At 40.4% G+C, this 11,051-nt stretch overlaps 2 protein-coding genes and 1 long non-coding RNA gene across 4 annotated transcripts in view; all 3 read right to left on the bottom strand.

Annotated features, from left to right (window-relative positions):
* Window positions 1-11,051, bottom strand: part of LOC138012498 (uncharacterized) — a 49,009-nt gene that overhangs the window by 25,266 nt on the left and 12,692 nt on the right. Inside the window, exons 2-3 of one of the 2 annotated variants that reach the window (XR_011125046.1) lie at window positions 3,723-3,877; window positions 1-1,164 (exon numbers count right to left, since the gene is read on the bottom strand). The exon at window positions 1-1,164 is cut by the window's left edge and continues 830 nt beyond it. This is a non-coding gene — a long non-coding RNA (uncharacterized lncRNA). The remainder of the gene's footprint in view (window positions 1,165-3,722; window positions 3,878-11,051) is intronic. The other variant, XR_011125047.1, reaches the window with a different exon arrangement.
* Window positions 1,150-2,832, bottom strand: LOC138012495 (type-2 angiotensin II receptor-like). The gene has a single exon (XM_068859280.1). It carries the CDS (start codon window positions 2,805-2,807, stop codon window positions 1,728-1,730), a length of 1,080 nt encoding a protein of 359 aa, XP_068715381.1. The 5' UTR covers window positions 2,808-2,832; the 3' UTR covers window positions 1,150-1,727.
* LOC138012644 (galanin receptor 2b-like) lies at window positions 5,780-9,865 on the bottom strand. Its single transcript, XM_068859471.1, has one exon. It carries the CDS (start codon window positions 8,135-8,137, stop codon window positions 7,040-7,042), a length of 1,098 nt encoding a protein of 365 aa, XP_068715572.1. The 5' UTR covers window positions 8,138-9,865; the 3' UTR covers window positions 5,780-7,039.

The raw sequence follows: 11,051 nt of genomic DNA, 5'->3' as shown, positions 1-11,051 counted from the left end.
CTTTTATATATATAATTATATATATTTTTTTTAAAACAGCTTTGAGGTAATGGTGTCTTTGTTTGTTTGAAGAAGGCTTTAAGTCCCTTATGGACAGCATCTCAAACATAAGGCTGTCCCACTTAGTTTTGCACTTCCTTAAAATACTGAAAAGTCTCGAAAGGCTGGAATTGTCACTGCCATGCGTCCGCAGGTGCTCGCCGATGGCGGTCTTTCCTCCGTGTTCGTCGACTCTTTGGAGTAGGTGTCCCCTAATAAATGACAGACCCCTTACATTTCTGAAACTGCTTGGTCCATGCCAGTACCTCATGGACCGAGCAACAGGTTCAAGAAAGGCAAATAAGTCGAGCTCTAAACTGCGAGAGGGCAACTCTGTGTAAAACCTGACACTCTTGTCATCCTTTAAGACTTGCACCATAAATAACTTTCTTCTCAATTTCTCCTTGTTTTGAAGTGTCTCTTCGCTTTGATTGATCCTTTCAGTGAGTTTGTCAAGGCCTTACGTTTTTGAACCAACTGAACAGTTCGAGGAACAGTAATTATATTCAGCTAGAATTACCGTCTAAAGAGATGAAGGCTTGATCACCACCACCACCGCAATTCTCACTCATTTCTTTTTCTGACACGTTGGAGTGTTTCGGTTGATGGTTTTGTAATCTCTTCAGGCACCGAGACTTCTTCATACACTTGGAAAGGGTCGACTGAGTCTGCCTGTTTCGAGAGGCCTTACAGCTTTGCTGTATCCCAAGCCTAAACCGAAATGTATTGAACAAACACGGTTGTTTCTCGATATGTCCTTTAGTTTCAAATTTTTTCTCTTCAAGACTAAAAACCAGGCTTTCCTTAAAGTCTTCTCCGATGGAAATGGATGGAATTGTACGTTCACAGTATAAAATTAGGACGCTTCGGAGGATGGCCACAAATAAGAGCAGAAACATTTTGCTAGCATCCTCTCACACAAGCAACCTTCTCTCGAGTATTGTTGTTACATCCGTACACTGCACAAAAATGCCACATCATTCCTTTTTGTCCAAAGGCAGCTGTGATGTTTGTGTTCTTCGACGTCTTCCTCGACTTGCCCACATGAGCCTCAATTTCGTGCTTGCGTCGGTTGGCGTGCAAAAATTGAGGTTTCATTTCGAAAAAGAGCTATTTCGATGGTATCTTCGAATAGAAATTAAAGAAAACATACTCGATCATTGTTTGATCAGCTCAAAAAGAACAATAAGCTCATCTCATCATCTTTATATTTATCAATTTGCATGTTAATAAATGACAGCCGGAAATTATGACTAAGGAAAGTTTTCGCTTTCTAGGAAAGGGCTAAGCTCTTGGAAAAAAAAAAAACAATTTGAGCTGACGGGGATTCTCTTTTCATGTTTGTTCATAGCTTAATTAATGAAGCTTCTACTTTTTTTCGAAATAGCAGCTACTTTTTAAACTAAGGGTGTGGTATAATTTGAACTGTTTACAGCTTGTTTTTTCAAGAGGCGAATCATAGAGAGAAACAGAAAGTAACCGGGTTGATATTTAACGCTATGTGATATTAAACTTTGCCAAGAAATGAAAACCTAAAGACAAGGGATAGACGCCTCTTATCTGACTAAACTAGCCGATAATTGGTCGCCATTTTCAGACCTAAACAGACTTTGACCGCAGCTCTATGTAAAGAATTTTGTCAGGAACATAATGACTTCAAAGTTTATTGCTACTGGTTCTTAGAAATATTAGTTCGTGCCCCTCTTTACGTGATATACTTCGACCATTCTCTTTGTACTTTTGTTCTTCATATCGTGCAAAGCAAACGTGTTATCCACCTGGGCTCTTGCGTCGCACCGATTCAAAAGAAAAGTTGCACCGCGCCGTATGATCTCTTTAAAAGATTTTCGAAACTGGGCGCTGTAGAAACAGTATAAAATAGGGTTGACTGCGGAATTCCCAAAGATAATTAACTCCGTCAGTCTCCACACTTCTTTCCCTTCGTAAACATAAAAATGGCGAAGTGCGCGCACAACTATGAAGGGCGACCAACAGCAGAAAAATACGAGAGTTACGACAGCTAACATCTTGATGACTTTGCGTTGTTTCGTTTCCACAGTTCCTACGCCAGCGCTGTTGTTGATGTGCGAGTTCAGACCGCGCAGAATCTTGGTGTGCGCCCAGACCATGAAAATTAGAGGACAAATAAATATTAGCACGGCTTGGAGAATGTAGTACGTTTGTCGACCAATGTCACCCCAGTTGGTGTTGACACAAAGTTGATTGCCTTCTTTCTCTTCGGTCGTGTAGCCGTAGAACAGAGGCGCGCAAACTATAAAGGTCACAATCCACAGTATTTTGATGAAAATGGTTCGCTGCGAAATGTCACGATTTCTTGCCAGAGAGGTTGACGTAGCAGAACGTGAGCGTTCATTGCTAATTGCCACCAAAGTTAATATTGAAGCGGTGTAAGAAATCTCGATGAAAGTTCCCTGAATTTTGCACATGGGTTTGCCCCCGGGCCAATCGCCTAGAAAGAAGTAAGCAAAATCGAAGGTCGATAGCATAGCGAATAACAGATCGGCGGCCGCTAAACTCGCTATATAGCAAAGGAGAATAGATTGGGAAGATCTGTACTTCTTGAAGCAGGTCAGAAGTGCCATGATGTTGCCAAAGAAAGCCAGCGTGAAAAACACGACGTAGAGAATAACAAATCCGATGATTAAAAGCAAGGGATACCCAAGACCCATGTCTGTAGGGCTTTGCGTTGTAGAGTTCGTCTCTGAACTCTCGATTGTGTTGTTTCTAACAAAGCCTGGCATGTTCATGTGAGGCCTTCCAAGGGAGGTTCTGATGTCGCTTTGTCGCTCATTTTCCAGCCCACCTGTCGCCTATTTGGCTAATACAAATGTTCCCTAAAGGTGCTTATTTTTTGCGTCCTGTAATTTTGTTAATTTGTAGCGAGAACCAAATGGTGACAAGTGAAATTAGGAACATAAAGTTGTCGCTGTCGCGTTTTCGCTAGAATACAAATGTTCCCTATAAGTGCTTAATTTTTGCGTCCAGTAATTTTGTTTAATTTGCATGGATAATCACATGGTGATGAGTGAAATAGCTTGGGAAGTTATGATTTTGGACAAAACGCGCGTGAAATTACTCCGTAATGGTATACTTGATTAGCTATTAATATCTTGGGTGACAAATTACGTTCTTAAGACGCCATTTTGCCAGTGTAGGAAAGTTGCCATGGCAACATTGTCATTTTCATAAAGTAACGCTGAAACTTCACGCCAAAAATAAGAAGTAATTTGACACCCATGTTATTAAAAGAGTAAGCGCTCGTAAAAAAACTTCCTTCTTTTGAATAGAAGATCAATCACTTTAGTTTCTAATGGCTAGAGTGTAAACATAAATCATAGAAATCGCTAGTTACAAAGGGTTCTTCCCAATATGCCTGACCATCAGGTCGGAGACCAGTGGAACTAACCAAGGAAAAATGGAACGACATTTTATCATCAAAACTTAATTTTCTAACCTGACCGAAGCGCTCCATTAACGTTACCGTAAGTTGGACTGGAAACGAGAATTTTTGTAAATAGAACGGCACGTCTCGGTCGGACCGGATCGACCGGTCAAAGGTCGGATCGAGCCGAAACGGAACTTTCCATTTGACTTCAACCCGAAATTCCCGGAAATTTCCGGAAATTTTGGCTTAATGGAATCACCCAATGGCTCACACTTACCTTTATTTTTGTCCACTTTGAATTCGTGTTTTCAGTGTCAATCAGTGGCCAGTCTTATTTTGAAATTATATTTGAAGTCTGCAGCAAGTCCTAACTTTTAGCTTTGGAGATCTTTTCGTTGATAAACGTAATGCTGGTCGTTTAAATGAAGAGTTCTGGAAATAGGATAAAAGAACACAATTTGTCAGTTTGTGCGTTTAAGTGTGACAAAGATACAAATTGGGTATGTCAATTTGGGCCGACCAAGGGCCGATCAAGGGCCGACCAAGGGCCGACCAAGGGCCGACCAAGGGCCGACCAAGGGCCGACCAAGGGCCGATTCAAACGCAGCTGATGGAATGAGTTTTACATCAGCGCGACTTTAGACTTCAAAAATCAGTCGAGCGGCCCGTTTTTCTGAGGCAGTCGTGGTTGTCACGTAAACAATTAAAATGACCGAGGGAGGCTTGGGGAGAGGAGAGAAAAAATTGCTGTAACCGATGCGTTCAGCGTTTCCCGTTGCACCAGCAACGGGAAATTCAGATTGGTCCGAATGTCTTACTTAAAAAGCTGGTAGAGAAAATGATATTCATATAAACAACTCTGTTCCTAAGCCGGGTATTCTGCAATCGCTCCTTAGCTTTCATTTTGCAGTTCGGTCAAAAAACACTTTTCACAAGATCATGTGAAGAAGAAAGCACTCGTTTACTGATTGAGCCTAAGCGCTCGTTTCAGTGATTAGGCCTAAGCACTCTTGTAAATTTTAGCTTTCATTTTGCGGTTCGGTTGGCAACACTTTTCACGAGATCGTCTTCGCCTTTAACAATTTTCATTCATCGACTACGGGACTGCGGACCGCGGTGCCAGTTCATTTATTGTGCGATTAGACACATAGAACGATTACACACGACTGCGGGACTGCGGTGGCAGTTTCTTAAGTAGGACATTTAGGCCCTGTTTGTATAGGTAATCACATGAGGCCGAGTACTATTAAGAATTAATTGCACGAGTGTTTTGGAAAATTGGATCAAATTTATCAATAAAGGGCAAGCCCTCTCTTGATTACCAAAACTGCACTCGATTACCAAAAATGCCCTCGATTAAGAAAAAATGCCCTCTGTCTCAGCCAATCAGCGCTCAGTAATTTTGCCCTTTATTGATAAACGGGGTAAGCCTTAGCAGTAGGGTTACTCTACCTAGCAGGAGGATCAAAGATAGCCCGCGTTTACAAGCAAAATTTCACAGGTAGGGTTACCTTACCACCCGGGACAACTTTGCGTGCTTGGTAACTGCCAGTATCGCAAACACAATGGAAACCGCTCAAAAGTTGTCCCGGGTAGGCGAGTAACTTGAGCATACAAAAATGTCTTGGTTACTCTGACACCGCTCATACCACTTCGCGCAAATTATACGACGTCAACGGAATGGAATAACCTCGAGAACCTCGAGGCGACGTTTCGTTTTGTTTGTAAAGTCCCTATTCTGTCTATCTGCGCACGCAGAGCGTGCTGCAGCACTAGTTCGTCGTGATGTGCATCTGGGTCTTCTGGCTTTCAACGAAAATGGGAGCCATTGCAGAATACCCGACCCACTAACGGCGTGTTTACAAGGCAGCTAGGGTTACCCTAGCGCTAGGGTAATAAACGCTGTGCTAGGGACAATCGTCAAAACCTCAAGGTTTTGGGATTTCACGTTGTTATTATGCATGATTATGCAGAGTACCACAAAAATAATGTGCTAAAATGCCTGCCGCATGATTATATTCCGCTCAAAATATTGAGTGATGTAGCAGCTCTCGAAACCTGCTATTGTTTGCTGAAAATATAAATATAGTGGGCCTCGAGTCGCCTCGAGTGTGGTCGTGTATATGCTCAACTGCTAACCTCTGAAACCAAAAGGGCATCATTTCGTTTTTTCATGATTTTCTGATGAAATGTGACAGTCAATTGTCAGCAGCACTGACATACTAAATGAGATTCTTAAAAGACTTAAAAAACGGCTTGCTGTGCGGGCCAAGAAAAATAGACACATTTCGGCAAATGAACTGGTTTAATGCATTTTCCATGAGGATTTGGTTCTTGTTCGGTCACATTTGTCAAAAGCTTGGGTGAACATCAATTCTGTTTTTAAGCGACACTCTCGAAGGCTATATTTTAAATTAAAATGATCATTAGAGGATATGCCATTAGAGGAAACTTCTACAACTTTCAGTTCGTTGCTAAGCGTTGAATATCTGTAGGGATTATTTGGCAAGGACATAACAAGCTAACCTTCGAATGGAAGGTTTCACCTTTTCCCAAAAACTATTAGGAGACTCTATTTTGCTTCCCTACAAAGCCAGTCAAGATTATTCAATTAAACTGCAGATGCTATCGACCATCCGTTTTCTTGCATGTCGTTACTGCATGGGGCGAGAGTTATTACAGAAAAAAACAATTTTGTCCTCTGAAAACACATTACAAATTTTCACACGCATAACCTACTGCTTAAAAAATGGAACATAAAAATCTCTCTACAAGTGCTTGCTATTCTGGAAATATTGTTTACATTACAGAAATCGCCGGATTTAATTTACGAAGAGAAGTTTTTAATTTGATGACTAAGTCTTCCATTCTAGAGCATGAAAAGTAGAGCAAAGGTAAACAACTGTAAAAAAGAATTCTCATGCACGCCCATATCGAAGTCTCCAATTGTTTTGCAGCTAAAATGGTCTTCCAATTTCCTTAGCATGAGCAATTTCAATGGTATCCTAGAATGGTAACTAAAGCAAAAATACTCGATCATTGTTTGATCAGCTCAAAAAGAACAATAAGCTCATCTCATCACCTTTATATTTATCAATTTACATGTTAATGAATGAAGCCGGAAACTATGACTAAGGAAACTTTAGCTATTTAGGAAAGGGCTACTCTCTTGAAGAAAAAAACAATTTGAGCTGACGGGGATTCTCTTTTTATGTTTGCTCGCAGCTTAATTAATCCAGCTTTTAGCCTAAGGGTGTTATAATTTGAACTGTTTACAACTTGTTTTTTTAAAAGGTGAATCATACGAACTGAGGGTAAATGAGTTGATATTTAACACTACGTGATATTAAACCTTGCTAATAAAATGTAAACCTTAAGGCAAGGGACGGACGTCTCTTCCTAGAATAAACTATTGTAGCCGATAACTTGTAGCCATTTTCAGACCTAACCAAACAGACTTTGACCGCAGCTCTATATTAAGATTTTTGTCAGAAACATGATGATTTCAAGAAAGCTTTATTGCTATTGGAAATACAAACTGTTCTTAAGGCGAAATATTGGTTCGTGCCCCTCTTGAGCTATGATCTTCTCTTCCTATGGAAATGCAGATGTCGAGCTATTTAATGCAGGGTTATTAAGGTCATCTACTTCGACCATTCTCTTTGTACTTTTGTTCTTCATATCGTGCAAAGCAAACGTAGAATGTGATCCACCTCGGCTCTTCCGTCGCACCGATTCAAAAGTAAAGTTGCACCGTATGATCTCTTTAAAAGATTTTCTAAACTGGGCGCTGTAGAAACAGTATAAAATAGGGTTGACTGCGGAATTCCCAAAGATAATTAACTGAGTCAGTCTCCACACTTCGTTCCCTTCGTAAACATAAAAATAGCGAAATGCGCGCACAACTATGAAGGGCGACCAACAGCAGAAAAATACGAGAGTTACGACAGCTAACATCTTGGTGACTTTGCGTTGTTTCGTTTCCACAGTTCCTACGCCAGCGCTGTTCTTGATGTGCGAGTTCAGAACGCGCAGAATCTTGGTGTGCGCCCAGACCATAAAAATTAGAGGACAAATAAATATTAGCACGGCTTGGAGAGTGTAGTACGTTTGTCGACCAATGTCACCCCAATTGGTGTTGACACAAAGTTGATTGCCTTCTTTCTCTTCGGTCGTGTAGCCGTAGAACAGAGGCGCGCAAACCACAAGAGTCACAATCCAGAGTATTTTGATGAAAATGGTTCGCTGCGAAATGCCACGATTTCTTGCCAAAGAGGTTGACACGACAGAACGTGAGCGTTCATTGCTAATTGCCACCAAAGTTAATATTGACGCTGTATAAGAAATCTCGATGAAAGTTCCCTGAATTTTGCACATAGGTTCGCCCCCTGGCCAATTGCCTAGGAAGAAGTAAGCGAAATCGAAGGTCGATAGAATAGCGAATAATAGATCTGCGGCCGCCAAACTCGCTATATAGCAAAGGAGAATAGATTGCGAAGATTTGTACTTCTTGAAGCAGGTCAGAAGTGCCATGATGTTGCCAAAGAAAGCCAGCGTGAAAAACACGACGTAAAGAATAACATATCCAATAACTAAAGGCAAGGGATACCCAAGACCCATGTCTGTAGGGCTTTGCGTTGTAGAGTTCGTCTCTGAACTCTCGATTGTGTTGTTTCCAACAAAGCCTGGCATGTTTATGTCGGGCAATCAATAACACTGTCAAGTATTTTTCACGTTTCAATGATTTTAGTGTTTGCGACCGGTATCTGATTACGCCCTGGCGGTGAGCAAGCTCGTAGTTCCTACCCGTCCAGCGTCTGAATGGTGTAGAACTGAATACGCCAGCTTCGGTGAGCGAGTCATGTGTGGCTTTGGAATCAAGCAATTGAGCTTTAAACCGCCTTAACCAAACAATAGAATGTAACTGAGCAATCTCATTAACTTGTCACAGCGCTATGAGCACTGATTTTCATTATTGATTCTTTCACCGAGCCATTCACAGCGTAACGATATGATTCATTAAAAATAATTAAAGTCAAGAAATCAAAGTACAAAACAGATTTGTAAGGTTTGAATATTTTGAAATTAGCACAGCAATCGCTGTGGCCGAATATTTTGACTGAACATCAAAGAACTTGGTGAAAGAAATTGCAGTGAGCCAAATTTCTTCGGTGTTTCTGGTTCTTGGTCACAAAGCCATCGATTTGAATCAGTTAACCGATTTGTCTGTAATATTGAGAATAATATTAATAATAATAAACATTTTACGAAAAAGACCGACATCACCCTGTCTGAATAATGAATGAATTTTAAAGGATGTGGATGCCTAAAAACCAGCGCACGTTTTTCCCTTCAAAATGTCGTTTTTCCTGTCGTGTGGGTGTCCTGTTTTACGCCATCAATTACTTCCCGTCCACAATATCTAGTATGAAGCAATATTTCTGTAGCAGAATTAGCATTCGATAGGTGTTCGTTTTAATTTATGGCTGAAAAGATCGGTAAAATTGATATCGCAACCGTCACGATAAGAATAATATGGTGGGATTTGGAGAGATGACACTTGGCAATGAATACTTTATACCGCTTTAAAAGTCGGATATGATACACGGGTCTACATTAGAGCCCACCGCAAGTTAAAAAAAAAAAACACACATTCAACATCAGAAGACATTAGTCTGTAGTTTCAAAAGGAACAAGGCACGAGACTTTGCAAATATTAATTGAAAATAAGAACCACAATGACGGTTTATATCGGGCGACGACTTCAAGAACAGATGTAGTCACGCTGCTTCATTGTTGACAAGAGGTGCTTTCACCACTGCGCCAACGCTCAATTTCAATGTTTTTTGTTCTGGTTTCGGCTGCAATCATATTAACGGATAATCTTTACAAAATAAGCGGGTCACAGTTTTAACAATCGTTTTTGAGGAGGCAACGTTTTATTACTGACCTTCAGCTAAGCAGTAACTTGTTCGCCTATTTGTTATTAGGGCCTTCTTATGTCCATGCATGGTAATAAAAAAACGACTAGTACGATTTCTGTGACGCTATAATAGTTAAAAATTGCCTTTTCGTACTCGCACACACCAAAAAAAAAAAAAAAAAAAACTATCGTAATTCCAATTGAAATTACCTACACGCACTCAAACTCGAAATTTTCGATTCGAGGTGTGCGCTCCGCCCTTACGTTTGTGCTGTGTGCTTGGAAAAGGCAAGCTACGGATCTGTGAGACAACTCCGTTACGCAATCTGTCCTCGTAACATGTTGTTTGACTTATCTCCACAGATTTCTAGCCTGCGTCGTGGGCGTAATCTAACAACGGTTCACCAGAGGTTTGGTTTCGTATGTGGAGCAGGCTTCCGAGTAAACAGTAATTAGATGCCTTTACCACCGGCTACTCTGCTGCACATGACTGAGTCAAAAAGGGAAGAGTTTGTACGTGCCCAGGAAGTATTAGGGCGTGATGAATTACGTGAGGAAGCCGATGGGAGAGATAAGAGGTTTTCAATACTATTAAAATACATCCATATTCAATAGCCGTTTTGACCAATCGCATGAATTTCTCTACACAAGTGAGTAAGGGCCTGTTCGCATGGAGGTGGGGAATCCCCGGGAAAGTGAGGTACCCCGCCTTGGAGGGGTAACCAATCTCTCTCTTTTTTTTCTTGATCGCATTCACATGAGAAGTGGGGTGTATGGAAAGCCATAACTTCCTTAAGTATTCTTTATTTTTTTGGTCTTAAAGTTTAGTCTTGTGGTGTGGTTTTGGCATTAGGTGGTGTGGTTTTGTCATTATGTGACGAGGTTTGATGGTTACGTGTTGTGTTTCCATCATGACGTGCTGAGTTTATATTTTAAGTGGTGAGGTTCTTTTATGACATCGAGTTTTGCCCCTTACGTGATTATAAACACAGCACGTTAAAAAAGACCTCAACACATCATCATGGAAACATAACAGGTAACCAGCAGATCTCGTCACATAATGACAAAACCTCACCACATAATGACAAAACCACACCACTTAATAAAACCACACCAAATAATAATATTGCCACAATACACTATGACAAAACTCCAAAATATCAATCAATCAATCAATCGATCAATCAACTTTATTTAAAACACGGTAAATGGCTCAGCAAGCTGGTTTTCAGACATGCCGTGTAAGAATTACAAAATATAAATGCTATGTGGGGAATAAGTGAGGAACCCACACTGTCACTTTTTTTTTCAGATTATAATTCTCTCAGATCTTCTCGCGTACACAACAAGGTTAGGTCTATAACCGACTAGAACTACAATCAATTGTTCCCTTATCTCATGGACGCACCTTGATCACACGTAAGCTGATTGGCTATAAAGATCTTTCACGCAAAAGATAAACAAACTTATTTATCGGAGCAGACAGAAAAGTAACGCTCGATTTCCGGACAGATATCTCGCAATCATAACATCAACATTAGTTAAATCAATACTAATTATCTTGTTTCCGACAGCTAAAAAATTACAAGAATTACAAGATATAAATGTTAAAACGACTAATAAACTAGGTATAACTTAGCGCTAAATATTATTTAATGTCAAAGAAATTTAAACAATAGTAAT

The sequence above is a fragment of the Montipora foliosa genome, chromosome 8, assembly GCF_036669935.1.
Source record: "Montipora foliosa isolate CH-2021 chromosome 8, ASM3666993v2, whole genome shotgun sequence".
NCBI lineage: Eukaryota > Metazoa > Cnidaria > Anthozoa > Scleractinia > Acroporidae > Montipora > Montipora foliosa.
This window is presented reverse-complemented; position numbering and strand designations above follow the sequence as displayed.